This window comes from Pan paniscus, chromosome 18 (assembly GCF_029289425.2).
Source record: "Pan paniscus chromosome 18, NHGRI_mPanPan1-v2.0_pri, whole genome shotgun sequence".
Taxonomy (NCBI): Eukaryota; Metazoa; Chordata; class Mammalia; order Primates; family Hominidae; genus Pan; species Pan paniscus.
The window spans coordinates 22,198,325-22,214,833 of NC_073267.2; the positions used below are offsets into that span (position 1 = coordinate 22,198,325).

General features: G+C 42.2%; 1 protein-coding gene across 1 annotated transcript in view; it reads right to left on the reverse strand.

Annotated features, from left to right (window-relative positions):
• The window catches only part of DNAH3 (dynein axonemal heavy chain 3), a 219,936-nt gene that overhangs the window by 99,842 nt on the left and 103,585 nt on the right, over positions 1 to 16,509 (reverse strand). The window contains exons 31-36 of the mRNA XM_024925984.4: positions 11,104 to 11,280; positions 8,926 to 9,017; positions 6,848 to 7,067; positions 5,801 to 5,935; positions 3,063 to 3,174; positions 128 to 369 (exon numbers count right to left, since the gene is read on the reverse strand). Coding sequence (XP_024781752.4) covers positions 128 to 369; positions 3,063 to 3,174; positions 5,801 to 5,935; positions 6,848 to 7,067; positions 8,926 to 9,017; positions 11,104 to 11,280 — 978 coding nt within the window. The remainder of the gene's footprint in view (positions 1 to 127; positions 370 to 3,062; positions 3,175 to 5,800; positions 5,936 to 6,847; positions 7,068 to 8,925; positions 9,018 to 11,103; positions 11,281 to 16,509) is intronic.

The following is a 16,509-nucleotide window of genomic DNA, read 5'->3' on the forward strand; positions in this document are numbered from 1 at the left end:
ATTCTTAATGTATACAGAATACATACATAATAAATGTATGTCTCTATATAGTTTTGATCAATCACTTACTTCAATAAAAGAGTTTATGTCTCACTCATAGAAAAGTCATATCAGGGTCAATACTTACCTTTTTATTGTCATCCAGAACAGTGTTCATATTTTCAATCCAAATAGCATCCACTGGCCCATCAAATATAATCCACTTGCGATCATCAGAGAGTGAAGACGCTTGCTCCCGGAAAGCATTGGCAAGGACACCATCCATCCACTCGTGGCTCACTTGGTCAAAGCACCCATACAGCTGCCCCATCGTGATAGCCTTGGGGTTGATGATCTTGTACTCCACAGCAAACTCCTCCATCTGATTGGCTGGGCAAGAAGGTTCAGCACCAGTTATAAAGGCTCTGGTGAGACCAGAAGGTTAAACAAGAGATGATGTCATCTCAACAACCAATCAACTTTTATAAATATGCCATATGAGGGAAGTCCTTCTTATAAAACATGTGCTCAGTTTTTATAGAGATTGGGATCTGGGGCCAGGAGCTGTAGTAGCTCACACCCATAATCCCAATACTCAGGGAGGCCAGGATGGGAGGATCACTTGAACCTGGGAAATGGAGGCTGCAGTGAGCTATGATTGTGCCACCACACTTCAGCCTGAGCAACAGAATGAAGCCATCTCTCAAAAAAAAAAAAAAAAAGACTGAAACATCTGGATAGGCAATGCCCTACATTATTGGGTTATTATAGCCTTTGATTTCTCACCATACTTTCTTCCAATCCTCTTTTCAAATAGGGCAAATGTGCCAGTCAGATCCAGGACTACTTGCTGGGCACAGTGGCTCATGCCTGTAATCCCAGCACTTTGGGAGGCCAAGGCAGGTGGATCACTAGAGGCCAGGAGTTTGAGACCAGCCTGGCCAATATGGTGAAACCCTGTCTCCACTAAAAATGCAAAAATTAGCTGAGCGTGGTGGCGCGTGCCTGTAAACCCAGCCATTCGCCACTTGGGAAGCTGAGGCAGGAGAAACACTTGGACCTGGGAGGTGGAGGTTGCAGTAAGCTGAGGCCATGCCACTGCACTCCAGCCTGGGCGACAGAGTAAGACTCTGTCTCGGAAAAAAAAAAAAAAATCCAGGACTAAAGAAATCTGACTGCCCTCACAGAACTCAAGCAGGAAGGGAGAGTGACGCCTATTATCAGCCCTCTATGTACCTGCTCTCACAGCCACCCTAAGAACCTTGGCTTTTCAAACTCAAACAGGCTGAAGGAAGAAATTAAAAATGAAAAGAACAGATCAGAACCTTGGCTTTGATTTGAAATGAGGAAACGGGAAACAGCTGACAGGTAAAAAGGTTCTGAAAAATGATGGTTACTTTTCTGTCTCTGAAGGGCTAGTTTGGCCCCGAAATCGTTCTTGACTGCTCAGTGAGTGTCATTTGTTCCCAAGAAATACACGCTGGAGTATTAAAACTCAATTGGAACGTACAGGCTGATGGATGGCACAGCATATGTATTTAATAACAAAAAAAAATCACAATGCTTTTATGCAATCCTTCAAAGTAGGGAAAAGTTGAAGTGCTTGAGCCATGAACTAAATAAAGAACCACTTCTGGGCCAGGTGTGGTGGCTCATGCCTGTAATCTCAGCACTTTGGGAGGCTGAAGCAGGAGGATTGCTTGAGCTCAGGAGTTCGAGACCAGCCTGCGCAATATGGCAAAACCCCGTCTCTACAAAAAATACAAAAATTAGGCAGGCATGGTGGTGCATGCCTATGATCCCAGCTACCCGGGAGCCTGAGATAGGAGGATTGCTTGAGCCCAGGAGGCAGAGGTTGCAGTGAGCCGAGACTGTGCCACTGCACTATCTCTAAAAAACATTAAAAATAATTAAATAAATAAAAAAGAACTACTCTGCAGCATCCTGAGGCAAACACAGTGGTAGCCTCCTTTTTCTTCACTCAGTTTCTTAAGGTATATTAAAATGGTATATTAAAGGTATATTTCTTTAAGGTATATTAAAATGCTAAAAATATTTTATATTTTATTATATTCTATTATTTTATTTTGAGACTGGATCTCACTCACCCAGGCTGCAATTGCAGTGCAGTGCACAATCATAGCTCACTGCAGCCACAAACTCCTGAGCTGAAGTGATCCGCCCGCCTTGGCCCCTCAAAGTGCCGGGATTATGGGTGTGAGCCCCTGTTCCCTGCCTCAAAATTTGTATCTAAATTTGAGATGCCCAAATTAGTTATTAAGGCTAGGATAACCCCCAAAACATAACCTCAAAAACCCAATCATCAAATGTTATTAGAAAAAAAATTTTAAATGAAAAACTTGAAGCAATGCATGCACGAAAAGGAAATGCTTTTATGAAACTATAGATTTGTGTTTTATAAAAACAAAACAAAACAGACACACACACAGAAAAAACCCACAACTGTTTCTCTGGCAGTAAACATAGTTTCCATTTGTTGCGTAGGCACTGTGCTCAGTTATTTACCTGCATGCTGTTACTTAATTCTCATAACAATCCCATTTTACAGCTGGGAAAACAGAGGATAACACAGGTTTAGTCATTTGCCCAAGTCTGAGTCTGATTCAAAAGTAGGAGCTCCTATCCTTGACTTTAAAAGGAAGGAAAGAAGAAAAGAAGGGAAGGAGGGAGGGAAAAAACTAAAGGGAAGGGAACAGGAAAAGAAGAGAAGAATAGAAGCAAAGAAGCAAAACCATGCAATGATTTGCTTTTAGACTAATTTTAAGGCCAATGACAAGAGTTTCTCTTTCACTGGGGGACCTCTGGAGAAACCACTGCTCAGCATTTGAGAAAATTCCTCCAGGCCTTAATGATATGCACATGAAATCCCTTGTTATTATAGAAGCACCCCGCCCCCAACCCTTTATTTTCTGCTTGCAGACATCTGTGTGCCATGTTCTATTTCTAGCTCTGACGTCACGATCGAGGCCTGACAAGACTAGCAGCCTGGCATTATCTCCATGGAGCCAGCCAACTGAACGAGGAGTTCTGTCCTCCCTGGAAGCCAGGGATGTGAGCTTTACCTGCGTGTAAATCGCTGAGAGCTGCAGCCAACACTTTATAAGCAGAGGTCTTGCCGCCCATGGGGTCTCCAACAATCATATAGCCATGTCTCACCAGCATCATTTCGTAGATCTGGGAGGAGACATCATTCATAAAAGAAGCTAATCATTGCAACGCTCCCCCATTGTGAGTTAGTCAGAAGTCAATGAGGAATGAGGGGTCAGAAGAGGATTCTTACAGTTGCTTCTACCTCTGGAGAACTACGGTTCTTTTCGTGGTCTATTGTTTACATATCTTTCAGACGAAAAAATATATGTGTGTGTCTCAGATTATTTAAGGGATGGGAACTACCATTTGCTCTGTACTTGTCTATGTGTTAAGAATCAACTGATAACCCAAATTATTTAATCTACTCCAATATCATTGACCACCTTTTACAAAGGGTAAGACTGAGCCCAAGAGAGGTTAAATACTTGCCCAAGTTCATCAGTGATGGAGCCAGAATTTGCAGACAGGGCTATTTGACTTTAATGCCTCTAATATTTTCATGACACTATTGCCATTTATTTTTAAAGAGAAAAAGAAAATGGCGGTCATTTTAGCAAATTGTGTTTCTCCTGGAAACTTTCTTTCTTGAGATCTAACTGCTTTGGTCATTTGCATTTATGTCAATTTTATGGTTTAAACAAATTTGCTCCTTTAGACTGTGACTCCCTCAGAGAAAGGGAACACAAGCAGCTTTTTATTTTAAAGATTAAGTTCTTATTATTTTTCACCTTGGAGGTGAGTAATAAGAAGCGTCTAAATGAAGGTAGTGACAACGGGAGTGGTAGAGAAAGGAACACATGTAATTCAGCAAATATTTTTTGAGCATCTACTATGTGCCAGACACTGCTCTGGGTGCTGTAGACAGAGCAGAGAACAAAACAAACAAATCCCTAACCATTAAGTAGGGTTGACATTCAGGTAGGTTTGAAAGCTACTGTTTGAAAGTTACAGAGCAGAGAACAATACAAAATCCCTAACCATTGAGTAGGGTTGACATTCAGGTGGTTTGAAAGCTTGACTGTGCATCAGAAATAAGAGAGGAAGGCTGGGCTGGGTAGCTCACACCTGTAATCCCAGCACTTTGGGAGGTCAAGGTGGGGGGATCATTTGAGGTCAGGAGTTTGAGACCAGCCTGGCCAACATGGTGAAATCCCATGTCTACTAAAAATACAAAAATTAGCCGGGCATAGTGGCACATGCCTGTAATCCCAGCTACTCGAGAGGCTGAGGCAGCAGAATCGCTTGAGCCTGGGAGGTGGAGGTTGCAGTGAGCTGAGATCACGTCACTGCACTCCAGCCTGGGTAATGGAGGGAGACTGTTTAAAATAAAAAACGAATAAGAGAGGAAAACATTAAAGATTCAATAGCCTCTCACATTCTTCCTCACATTGAGACATCAATAAGTAAAAGGGCAGGTAGCTCCAGAACCCTTGTTTTTGAAAATATTACCTTGTTTTTGTAAATTGGTACTAAGCTACATGAAAGTTCATCTGTAGATCTGCAAATTACTTTGAAATATATCAAAAAGTAAGATGGATGGATGGACGGATGGATAAAAAATAAAGCAAATAGTATAAAATATTAATTGTAAAATCTGGGTGGTGAGTACATGAGTGTTCTGCGTACGTTTCGTTCAATTTTTCTGCATGTTTAAAATTTTTCATAATAAAATATTGAAAATTAAAGTTCATGCCTAAAGAATGGTCCTTCTGCAAAATCTCAATCATAAATTGGGTTTCAAAATTGGGTTAAATGAGTTGTGTCAAAAATTAGCTCACTTGCTAATACAGTAGGAAAAAGAATGATTGTTTTTACCACAAGGCAGTGTGATCTCAGAATCTGGAGACCTGGGTCCTAACTTCACTTGTAACTCACATTGTGACTTTGGGAAATGATGATGCCAATGGTGCTGCTGATGATGACGGAGATGGTGGAGTTGATAATGATATAGTATCAGGTACTATGTGTAGCACTTTACACACCTCTTCTCTCAAAATGACTCCATTTTACAGAGGACTGAGGATAAAAGAGGTGAACTAATTTGCCTAAAATCTCACAGCAAAAAATGATGGGATTTGGGAGGCTGAGGTGGGTGGATCACCTGAGGTCAGGAGTTTGAGACCAGTCTGGGTAACATGGTGAAACCCCATCCCTACAAAAAGTACAAAAATTAGCTGGGGGGTGGTGGCACGCACCTGTAATGTCAGCTACCCAGGAGGCTGAAGCAGGAGAATCGCTGGAACCTGGGAGGCAGAGGTTGCAGTGAGCCAAGATTGCACCACTGCACTCCAGCCTGGGCAACAGAGCAAGACTGCATCTCAAAAACAAACAAACAAACAAACAAACAAACACAAAAACTGATGGAGTAAGTAAGTGGGTTTTTTGGTTTTGGTTGTTTGTTTTACCTCCATTTCTTTCTTCTTTTTTTTAAGAGTCAGGGTCTCACTCTGTCACCCAGGCTGGAATGCAGTGGTATGATCATAGCCCACTGCAGCCTCGAACTCCTGGGCTCAAACGATCCTCCCACCTCAGCCTCTCAAGTAGCTGGGACTACAGGCATAGGCCATTACGCCCAGCTAATGTTTTACTTGCATTTCTACACAGGCACCTCTGATTGCTGTCACTTCAGTTCCAATCTCCTATAAGACTTTACTGTTTGCTGACTTCAGCAAACAGTAAAACAGGCACATTTATATGGGCTAGAACCAACCTGGATAATTTTCCCTATAAACCAAGGTACTGGCTGGAGTTTCATCTTTTTGATGTTATCATTCAGCACTTTCAGAAAAACTTCATAGTCTGGCTTTGGAAGAACAACTCCAGGAAATAAATCAGATATAATTCCCTGTTAAAAAGAATTTAAAAGAAAGTGGAAAGGATAAAGTATCAGATATATGACCTCAACATTTTCCTAAAATGAGATGTATCAACAACAGAGATCTTTGAAAAATTCCAGACCTTATTTTTCTTGCACCAAAACTTTTCTACAATTACAAATGAAAACGCTACTTATAAAACATAATTTCTGGCTAGGCCAGAATCCCTGTGTAATCCCTGCACTTTGGGTGACCGAGGTGGGTGGATCACCTGAGTTCAGGAGTTCGAGACCAGCCTGGCCAACATGGTGAAAACCCGTCTCTACTAAAAATACAAAATTCAGCTGTGCATGGTGGCTCATGCCTGTAATCCCAGCTATTCGGGAGGCTGAGGCAGGAGAATCACTTGAATCCAGGAGGCAGAGGTTGCAATCAGTCGAGATCATGCCACTGCACTCTAGCCTGGGCGACAGAACAAAACTCCATCTCAAAAAACAAAACGAAAACAAAAAAACCGTGTAATTTCTCCCCCAAATAATTTTAAAAGTCAGCAAATATTTAATAAGTCTGGATTATCTTCCAGTCACTGTACTAGGAATGAACAAGATAGTAATGACTTCTGTCCTTATGAAGCTCAGAGCCTGGCAAGTAAGATTAAATTAAATTACAAAAGGAAACTAATTAAATTGGATAAAAACACATATGTATACCCAAGAGCAAATATTATCCTATCAGTGAAACCATTTTTATTAAAAATCAGGCAGAGATGTTTGCTATCTATCACTCTTATTATTTAACATTTGCAGGGAGGGTATCAGGTGGCAGAGATGCTGGCCAAAGAATGGAAGATGGAAGAGGGTATGGGGAAGGCACCAAACACAACATTTCATCTTCCAACATTGAGCCTTGGTCCTCGGCCAAGGTCCTGAACCGCTACATACCTGAAACAGAGGGACATCTTGCGCTAAGAACTTGGCCAGATTGACATCAAGCAATGCCTGGAGCAGCAGGACACTTTCATTCTCCTCTGGATACTTGAGCTTCAGGTTTCCTGCAGCAGTAAGCACAGACTTGACAGCGCGCATACCATAGTCATAGTGATGCTGAGAGGACAGTTGTTCTGAGCACAGGCGGTAGGTCGCAACGATCTTCTGGGCGAGACTAGAAGGGCAAAGACATGTATGCGGACACCCAGAGAGGACTACGTCCTGCCCAGCAGACATTCCCAATATCCTTGTCCTTGCCCCGTCAGCAACCAGGCATGCCCATGGACTTGATGGAGAAGCCCTATCCTTTAAGGATCTTTTAATAGAGTTACCATAATGTGGTATGGAAGCATGACAAAAAGCAAGTGAACATATATGTATAACATGTATGGTATATGAAATGATACGTTTTTGGCCAAGTGCAGTGGCTCATGCCTGTGATCTCAGCACTTTGGGAGGCTGAGGCAGGAGCATTGCTTGAGGCCAGGAGTCCGAGGCCAGGAGTCCAAGCCCAGCTTCAGCAACATAGCGAGGCTCTATCTCTACAGAAAAATTAAAAAATGAGCTGGGCATGGTAGCATGGCACCTGTCATCCCAGCTACTCGGAAGGGAGGAGCTCTTGAGCCCAGGAGTTCAAGGCTACAGTGAGCTGTGATTGCATCACTACACTCCACTTTGGATTTTCAGATGAGATTGGCTGCGTTCAGTGTGGTATGGCTGTAGACTCATTTTGGATTTTCAGCGAGTGAAAAATAAACTTTGTTATGGTAAGCCATTGAGATTCAGGGGTCAGCGTTACCCTAACTAATATACTTATGCACTTTTCTCTCAAGGAGACCCTCTTTACAGAACTGATTTCCTTTAAAAACAAAGACTTTGTGTTGTTCACCAGCACCCAGCACAGGGCTGGGCATAAGGTTGGTGACTCAATAAATGTTTGCTAATTAAATAAATAAATGAATTGAATGAGCAAATCAATGCAATCCTGGTTACTATAGAAAACAAATGAGTTAAATGTCATATGACTGAGGCAGCCTCTTGGCCTAGGAAGGGTGATATTCTATCGAGAATTTCTGTAGCCCCTTGGATTATAAACAAAGACATCCAGGCCATAAAGACATTCATTGTAACAGAAAGTCAATTGACATGATAAAATTTGGAATAGATCAATACAAGCCATTTTGCAACGATTATTCATAACTCTTGGTGCATGTGTTATATGTATGTGTGTATACACACGTACACACTTGAAGACACTGATCCGTGTATAACTGTGTGTCTTAGAAAACTGGACAATACTTGAATGAGAAATAACCTAGTTAATTGGAGGCAATAAATGTTATATTAATAATTTTTTCTCTTCAATTCTGGAATAATTGCGTATGTTTTATAGCGTTGCTTTTTTTTTTTTTTTTTTTGAGACAGGGTCTCACTCCGTCACCCAGGCTGGAGTGCAGTGGTGAAATCTTGGCTCACTGCAGCCTCCGCCTCCACGGTTCAAGTGGTTCTCCTCCCTCAGCCTCCTGAGTGGCTGGGATTACAGGTGCACGCCACCAAGCCCAGCTAATTTTTGAATTTTTTGGTAGAGACAGGGTTTCCCCATGTTGGCCAGGCTGGTCTCAAACTCTTGGCCTTAAGTGATACCCCGCCTTGCGTGCCAAAGTGCTGGGATTACAGACGTGAGCCACCACACCCGGCCTTATACTATTTGTTGCCTTAAGCCATTTAGTAATGTGGGTATGGATGTGTTAGAGTGAGAGGTGGGGAAGATATGAGTAGCTACTTTCTTTAACAGAACTCAGGTGTATGTAAAGAGACAGCAGGGTTCCGCCCTGGGAATCTGGGCCATTTCCCCGTCAGAAATGGGGCAAGACCAAGGCCAGGGCTATGTGCTCTCAGACCACCCAGTAAGCAGAAGCAAGTTTCTCAAGCTTCTCTCTCTTCTTCCAATGGGCAAACCACCTTGAATCTGCCACGCAAAAAGCCACTATTTAAAGTCCTTTAGAATGCACTGGAAAACCCATGTAACACACCTTCTGGAGTCCAGAAACCCCATGGAGTAGAGGGAGATTTCTCCAATGAGGGCGTAATCTGGGACCATCATGGCCACTGTCCGGAATAAGGCCTGGAAAAGAAACAACAAATCAGAATCGGAACATGTGCAGTGAATACTGAGGGAAGGCACATTCACAGAAGCAAAGGGAAGTAGCTTTGCTTCATTCAGGCCACTCCAGTGACAATAAAGGCAAGAAGGACTGGGGGACAAGTGAGTGCAGATGGACCATCCTCGGTGGGCCAATGCATGGCTCAACCAACCTCCCCACTGGCCCTATGCGGGTACATGTTGTTACTTACATTGGGTCCCTCAATGGTTCTGTGGAAGGCCCTAGGTGCTGGTACACCTCATTCTCCTATGCCAAATGAGGACACCTCATAGCATCACTCAACTGTTGGAGCTTCCCAGCGTTCAACATGGACATCAGAAGTCATTTAGGAATGCAGAACCAATATGCATCAGAAGAATCCCAAAGCCAGACAGATCTTTTTTTTTTTTTTTTTTTTTTTTTTAAGACAGAGTCTCTGTCACCCAGGCTGGAGGGCAGTGGCACGATCTTGGCTCATTGCAACCTCCGCCTCCCGGGTTCAAGCGATTCTCGTGCCTCAGCCTCCCAAACACCTGAGGATTACAGGTGCCCAACACCAGGCCCAGCTAATTTTTATATTTCTAGTAGAGATGGGGTTTCATCATGTTGGCCAGGCTTGTCTTGAACTCCTGACCTCAGATGATCCAACAGCCTCAGCCTCCCAAAGTGTTCAGATTAAGGCGTGAGCTACCGCGCCCAGCCAGACAGATCTTGATTTGAGTTCTTGTTTTGCTACCGACTAGCATGGGCAAGTTATACAACCCTTGTAGATCTCTATTCTTTCATCTCAAAACAGACTAACTTTACCCTCTTCATAGAGTTATCATGAGAATAAATGATAGAATGCAACTGAAGTGCTTGCAAGAGTATGTGGCACATAGTAAGTGTTCAGTATGCACCAGCTATTGCATTATTATCTTAGATCTTAGAGGAGAAGTAACTTGCCTGAGTCACCCAGTTAGAGCTAGAGCCAGGGCTAGAATCTAGGCTTCCTGACACCATGCCTGGGTGCTTTCTACTATCCCATGGCATTGTGAAAGTTGCTTGTGACGATCTAATATGGCTGTTGGCTGGGATGGATGCAGAGGGTGCTTACAAATACTGGGCAGTAAAAAATGAGAAATGTGGCTGGGACTGGTGGCTCACACCTGTAATCCCAGTGCTTTGGGAGGCCGAGGCAGGCAAATTGCCTGAGGTCAGGAGTTCAAGACCAGCCTGGCCAACATGGTAAAACTCTATCTCTACTAAAAATACAAAAATTAGCTAGGCATGGTGGCGCATGGCTATAGTCCCAGCTACTGAGGAAGCTGAGGCAGGAGAATCACTTGAACCTGGGAGGCAGATGTGGCAGTGAGCCAAGATCATGCCACTGCATTCCAGCCTGGGGGACAGAATGAGACTCCATCTCAAAAAAAAAAAAGAGAGAGAGAAATGTGGATCCAAATTCTACCTTGGCCTTCACTGGCCTATGTTGACCTAGATGGGAGGAGCCACTTGAAGCATCTCTCTGACTCTTTTCTCTTCTCAGAGAGAAGTGGTCCATCTGAGTAAGTTTCCAGGGCACCAATCAGAATGCATTAGTAACAGGGGGTAGACCATGTCCTAAAGTCAGTGGATATGGGCGTAGCTGGGTCTCTCTTATCACTTCCACCCAAGGGGATGGAGGAATAAATTTACCCCCAGGTAGGTACCTCCAGAGGTTTCTTTTCTTTCGCTTTTTTTTTTTTGAGATGGAGTTTCACTCTTATCTCCTAGGCTGAGTGCAAGGGCGCGATCTCCGGCCACCACAACCTCTGCCTCCCACATTCAACTGATTCTTCTGCCTTAGCCTCCTGAGCAGCTGAGTGGGATTACAGGTGCATGCCACCATGCCCGGCTAATTTTTGTATTTTTAGTAGAGATGGGGTTTCACCACATTGGACAGGCTGATCTCGAGCTCCTGACCTCAGGTGATTTGCCCACCTTGGCCTCCCAAAGTGCTGGGATTATAGGTGTGAGCCACCGCACCCGGCCCAGAGGTTTCTATTCTAAAAAGCACACCCCACATGTATATCTGCTGGCATTTACCTTGAGGTTGTCGGGCAGTTCAGCCCTGCCAGCATACCCGGGGTTCATGGTGATGAACACAGCGCAGGTTGGGTTCAGAGAGAGCTCAGTCCCTTCAAAGATGAATGTCTTTAGCTTCCGAATGATGGCTTGTTGGATGCTGAGGATCTGCTGAGCGACCACAGACAGCACTTCTACCTGGGGTGAGAATGCCCGGCTGATAAGAGCATCTGCTTCTGTCTGACAACCACCCTACTCTACCGGAGTCCTCCCACATAGCAAAGAAAGAACCCAATCACCCGAAAACCGCACCTGCACATTCAAAATTAGGAGCATGATTTGGGGTTTTGGTAAGAAAAAAGAATATAGGTTTGTGCATGTGTGCATGTGCGTGTGTGTGTGTGTTAATAGTTTCCATAGTACTTTATCTTTGTTTCAACACCTAGCATAGTACTTGACACACAGTAGGTATTCTGTGTTTATTGGTTCAAAGATCAGGGATTTTTATATTTCCTGATCTTTACTCATCATCCAAACAGAATTATACACTCTTTTGTGATGCATCTTTTGTACTTCTACTATAGACTTTTAGCATGTTGGTATTTGTTTCATTAAATTTTTTATTTCCCTTTACTAGATCGCAACAGTCTAGACAGCAAGATCTTTTTTTTTTTAATTATTATACTTTAAGTTTTAGGGTACATGTGCACATTGTGCAGGTTAGTTACATATATATACATGTGCCATGTTGGTGCGCTGCACCCACTAACTCGTCATCTAGCATTAAGTATATCTCCCGATGCTATCCCTCCCCCCTCCCACCACCCCACAACAGTCCCCAGAGTGTGATATTCCCCTTCCTGTGTCCATGTGATCTCATTGTTCAGTTCCCACCTATGAGTGAGACTATGCGGTGTTTGGTTTTTTGTTCTTGCGATAGTTTACTGAGAATGATGATTTCCAATTTCATCCATGTACCTACAAAGGACATGAACTCATCATTTTTTATGGCTGCATAGTATTCCATGGTGTATATGTGCCACATTTTCTTAATCCAGTCTATCATTGTTGGACATTTGGGTTGGTTCCAAGTCTTTGCTATTGTGAATAATGCCGCAATAAACATACGTGTGCATGTGTCTTTATAGCAGCATAATTTATAATCCTTTGGGTATATACCCAATAATGGGATGGCTGGGTCAAATGGTATTTCCAGTTCTAGATCCCTGAGGAGTCACCACACTGACTTCCACAATGGTTGAACTAGTTTACAGTCCCACCAACAGTGTAAAAGTGTTCCTATTTCTCCACATCCTCTCCAGCACCTGTTGTTTCCTGACTTTTTAATGATTGCCATTCTAACTGGTGTGAGATGGTATCTCATCGTGGTTTTGATTTGCATTTCTCTGATGGCCAGTGATGATGAGCATTTTTTCATGTGTTTTTTGGCTGCATAAATGTCTTCTTTTGAGAAGTGTCTGTTCATGTCCTTTGCCCACTTTTTGATGGGGTTGTTTGTTTTTTTCTTGTAAATTTGTTTGAGTTCATTGTAGATTCTGGATATTAGCCCTTTGTCAGATGAGTAGGTTGCAAAAATTTTCTCCCATTTTGTAGGTTGCCTGTTCACTCTGATGGTAGTTTCTTTTGCTGTGCAGAAGCTCTTTAGTTTAATTAGATCCCATTTGTCAATTTTGTCTTTTGTTGCCATTGCTTTTGGTGTTTTAGACATGAAGTCCTTGCCCATGCCTATGTCCTGAAAGGTAATGCCTAGGTTTTCTTCTAGGGTTTTTATGGTTTTAGGTCTAACGTTTAAGTCTTTAATCCATCTTGAATTGATTTTTGTATAAGGTGAAAGGAAGGGATCAAGTTTCAGCTTTCTACATATGGCTAGCCAGTTTTCCCAGCACCATTTATTAAATAGGGAATCCTTTCCCCATTGCTTGTTTTTCTCAGGTTTGTCAAAGATCAGATAGTTGTAGATATGCGGCGTTATTTCTGAGGGCTCTGTTCTGTTCCATTGATCTATATCTCTGTTTTGGTACCAGTACCATGCTGTTTTGGTTACTGTAGCCTTGTAGTATAGTTTGAAGTCAGGTAGTGTGATGCCTCCAGCTTTGTTCTTTTGGCTTAGGATTGACTTGGCGATGCGGGCTCTTTTTTGGTTCCATATGAACTTTAAAGGAGTTTTTTCCAATTCTGTGAAGAAAGTCATTGGTAGCTTGATGGGGATGGCATTGAATCTGTAAATTACCTTGGGCAGTATGGCCATTTTCATGATATTGATTCTTCCTACCCATGAGCATGGAATGTTCTTCCATTTGTTTGTATCCTCTTTTATTTTGTTGAGCAGTGGTTTGTAGTTCTCCTTGAAGAGATCCTTCACATCTCTTGGAAGTTGGATTCCTAGGTATTTTATTCTCTTTGAAGCAATTGTGAATGGGAGTTCACTCATGATTTGGCTCTCTGTTTGTCTGTTTGCTTGTGATTTTTGTACATTGATTTTGTATCCTGAGACTTTGCTGAAGTTGCTTATCAGCTTAAGGAGATTTTGGGCTGAGATGATGGGGTTTTCTAGATATACAATCATGTCGTCTGCAAACAGGGACAATTTGACTTCCTCTTTTCCTAATTGAATACCCTTTATTTCCTTCTCCTGCCTAATTGCCCTGGCCAGAACTTCCAACACTATGTTGAATAGGAGTGGTGAGAGAGGGAATCCCTGTCTTGTGCCAGTTTTCAAAGGGAATGCTTCCAGTTTTTGCCCATTCAGTATGATATTGGCTGTGGGTTTGTCATAGATAGCTCTTATTATTTTGAAATACGTCCCATCAATACCTAATTTATTGAGAGTTTTTAGCATGAAGGGTTGTTGAATTTTGTCAAAGGCTTTTTCTGCATCTATTGAGATAATCATGTGGTTTTTGTCTTTGGCTCTGTTTATATGCTGGATTACATTTATTGATTTGCGGATATTGAACCAGCCTTGCATCCCAGGGATGAAGCCTACTTGATCAGGGTGGATAAGCTTTTTGATGTGCTGCTGGATTCGGTTTGCCAGTATTTTATTGAGGATTTTTGCATCGATGTTCATCAAGGATATTGGTCTAAAATTCTCTTTTTTTGTTGTGTCTCTGCCTGGCTTTGGTATCAGAATGATGCTGGCCTCATAAAATGAGTTAGGGAGGATTCCCCCTTTTTCTATTGATTGGAATAGTTTCAGAAGGAATGGTACCAGTTCCTCCTTGTACCTCTGGTAGAATTCGGCTGTGAATCCATCTGGTCCTGGACTCTTTTTGATTGGTAAGCTATTGATTATTGCCACAATTTCAGCTCCTGTTATTGGTCTATTCAGAGATTCAACTTCTTACTGGTTTAGTCTTGGGAGAGTGTATGTGTCGAGGAATTTATCCATTTCTTCTAGATTTTCTAGTTTATTTGCGTAGAGGTGTTTGTAGTATTCCCTGATGGTAGTTTGTATTTCTGTGGGATCGGTGGTGATATCCCCTTTATCATTTTTTATTGCGTCTATTTGATTCTTCTCTTTTTTCTTTATTAGTCTTGCTAGTGGTCTATCAATTTTGTTGATCCTTTCAAAAAACCAGCTCCTGGATTCATTAATTTTTTGAAGGGTTTTTTGTGTCTCTATTTCCTTCAGTTCTGCTCTGATTTTAGTTATTTCTTGCCTTCTGCTAGCTTTCGAATGTGTTTGCTCTTGCTTTTCTAGTTCTTTTAATTGTTAAGTTAGGGTGTCAATTTTGGATCTTTCCTGCTTTCTCTTGTGGGCATTTAGTGCTATAAATTTCCCTCTACACACTGCTTTGAATGCATCCCAGAGATTCTGGTATGTTGTGTCTTTGTTCTCGTTGGTTTCAAAGAACATCTTTATTTCTGCCTTCATTTCGTTATGTACCCAGTAGTCATTCAGGAGCAGGTTGTTCAGTTTCCATGTAGTTGAGCGGTTTTGAGTGAGATTCTTAATCCTGAGTTCTAATTTGATTGCACTGTGGTCTGAGAGATAGTTTGTTATAATTTCTGTTCTTTTACATTTGCTGAGGAGAGCTTTACTTCCCAGTATGTGGTCAATTTTGGAATAGGTGTGGTGTGGTGCTGAAAAAAATGTATATTCTGTTGATTTGGGGTGGAGAGTTCTGTAGATGTCTATTAGGTCCGCTTGGTGCAGAGCTGAGTTCAATTCCTGGGTATCCTCGTTGACTTTCTGTCTCATTGATCTGTCTAATGTTGACAGTGGGGTGTTAAAGTCTCCCATTATTAATGTGTGGGAGTCTAAGTCTCTTTGTAGGTCACTCAGGACTTGCTTTATGAACCTTGGTGCTCCTGTATTGGGTGCATATATATTTAGGATAGTTAGCTCTTCTTGTTGAATTGATCCCTTTACCATTATGTAATGGCCTTCTTTGTCTCTTTTGATTTTTGTTGGTTTAAAGTCTGTTTTATCAGAGACTAGGATTGCAACCCCTGCCTTTTTTTGTTTTCCATTGGCTTGGTAGATCTTCCTCCATCCTTTTATTTTGAGCCTATGTGTGTCTCTGCATGTGAGATGGGTTTCCTGAATACAGCACACTGATGGGTCTTGACTCTTTATCCAATTTGCCAGTCTGTGTCTTTTACTTGGAGCATTTAGTCCATTTACATTTAAAGTTAATATTGTTATGTGTGAATTTGATCCTGTCATGATGATGTTAGCTGGTTATTTTGCTCGTTAGTTGATGCAGTTTCTTCCTAGTCTCGATGGTCTTTACATTTTGGCATGATTTTGCAGCGGCTGGTACCAGTTGTTCCTTTCCATGTTTAGTGCTTCCTTCAGGAGCTCTTGTAAGGCAGGCCTGGTGGTGACAAAATCTCTCAGCATTTGCTTGTCTGTAAAGTATTTTATTTCTCCTTCACTTATGAAGCTTAGTTTGGCTGGATATGAAATTCTGGGTTGAAAATTCTTTTCTTTAAGAATGTTGAATATTGGCCCCCACTCTCTTCTGGCTTGTAGGGTTTCTGCCGAGAGATCCGCTGTTAGTCTGATGGGCTTCCCTTTGAGGGTAACCCGACCTTTCTCTCTGGCTGCCCTTAACATTTTTTCCTTCATTTCAACTTTAGTGAATCTGACAATTATGTGTCTTGGAGTTGCTCTTCTCGAGGAGTATCTTTGTGGCGTTCTCTGTATTTCCTGAATCTGAACGTTGGCCTGCCTTGCTAGATTGGGGAAGTTCTCCTGGATAATATCCTGCAGAGTGTTTTCCAACTTGGTTCCATTCTCCCCATCACTTTCAGGTACACCAATCAGACGTAGATTTGGTCTTTTCACATAGTCCCATATTTCTTGGAGGCTTTGCTCATTTCTTTGTATTCTTTTTTCTCTAGACTTCCCTTCTCGCTTCATTTCATTCATTTCATCTTCCATTGCTGATACCCTTT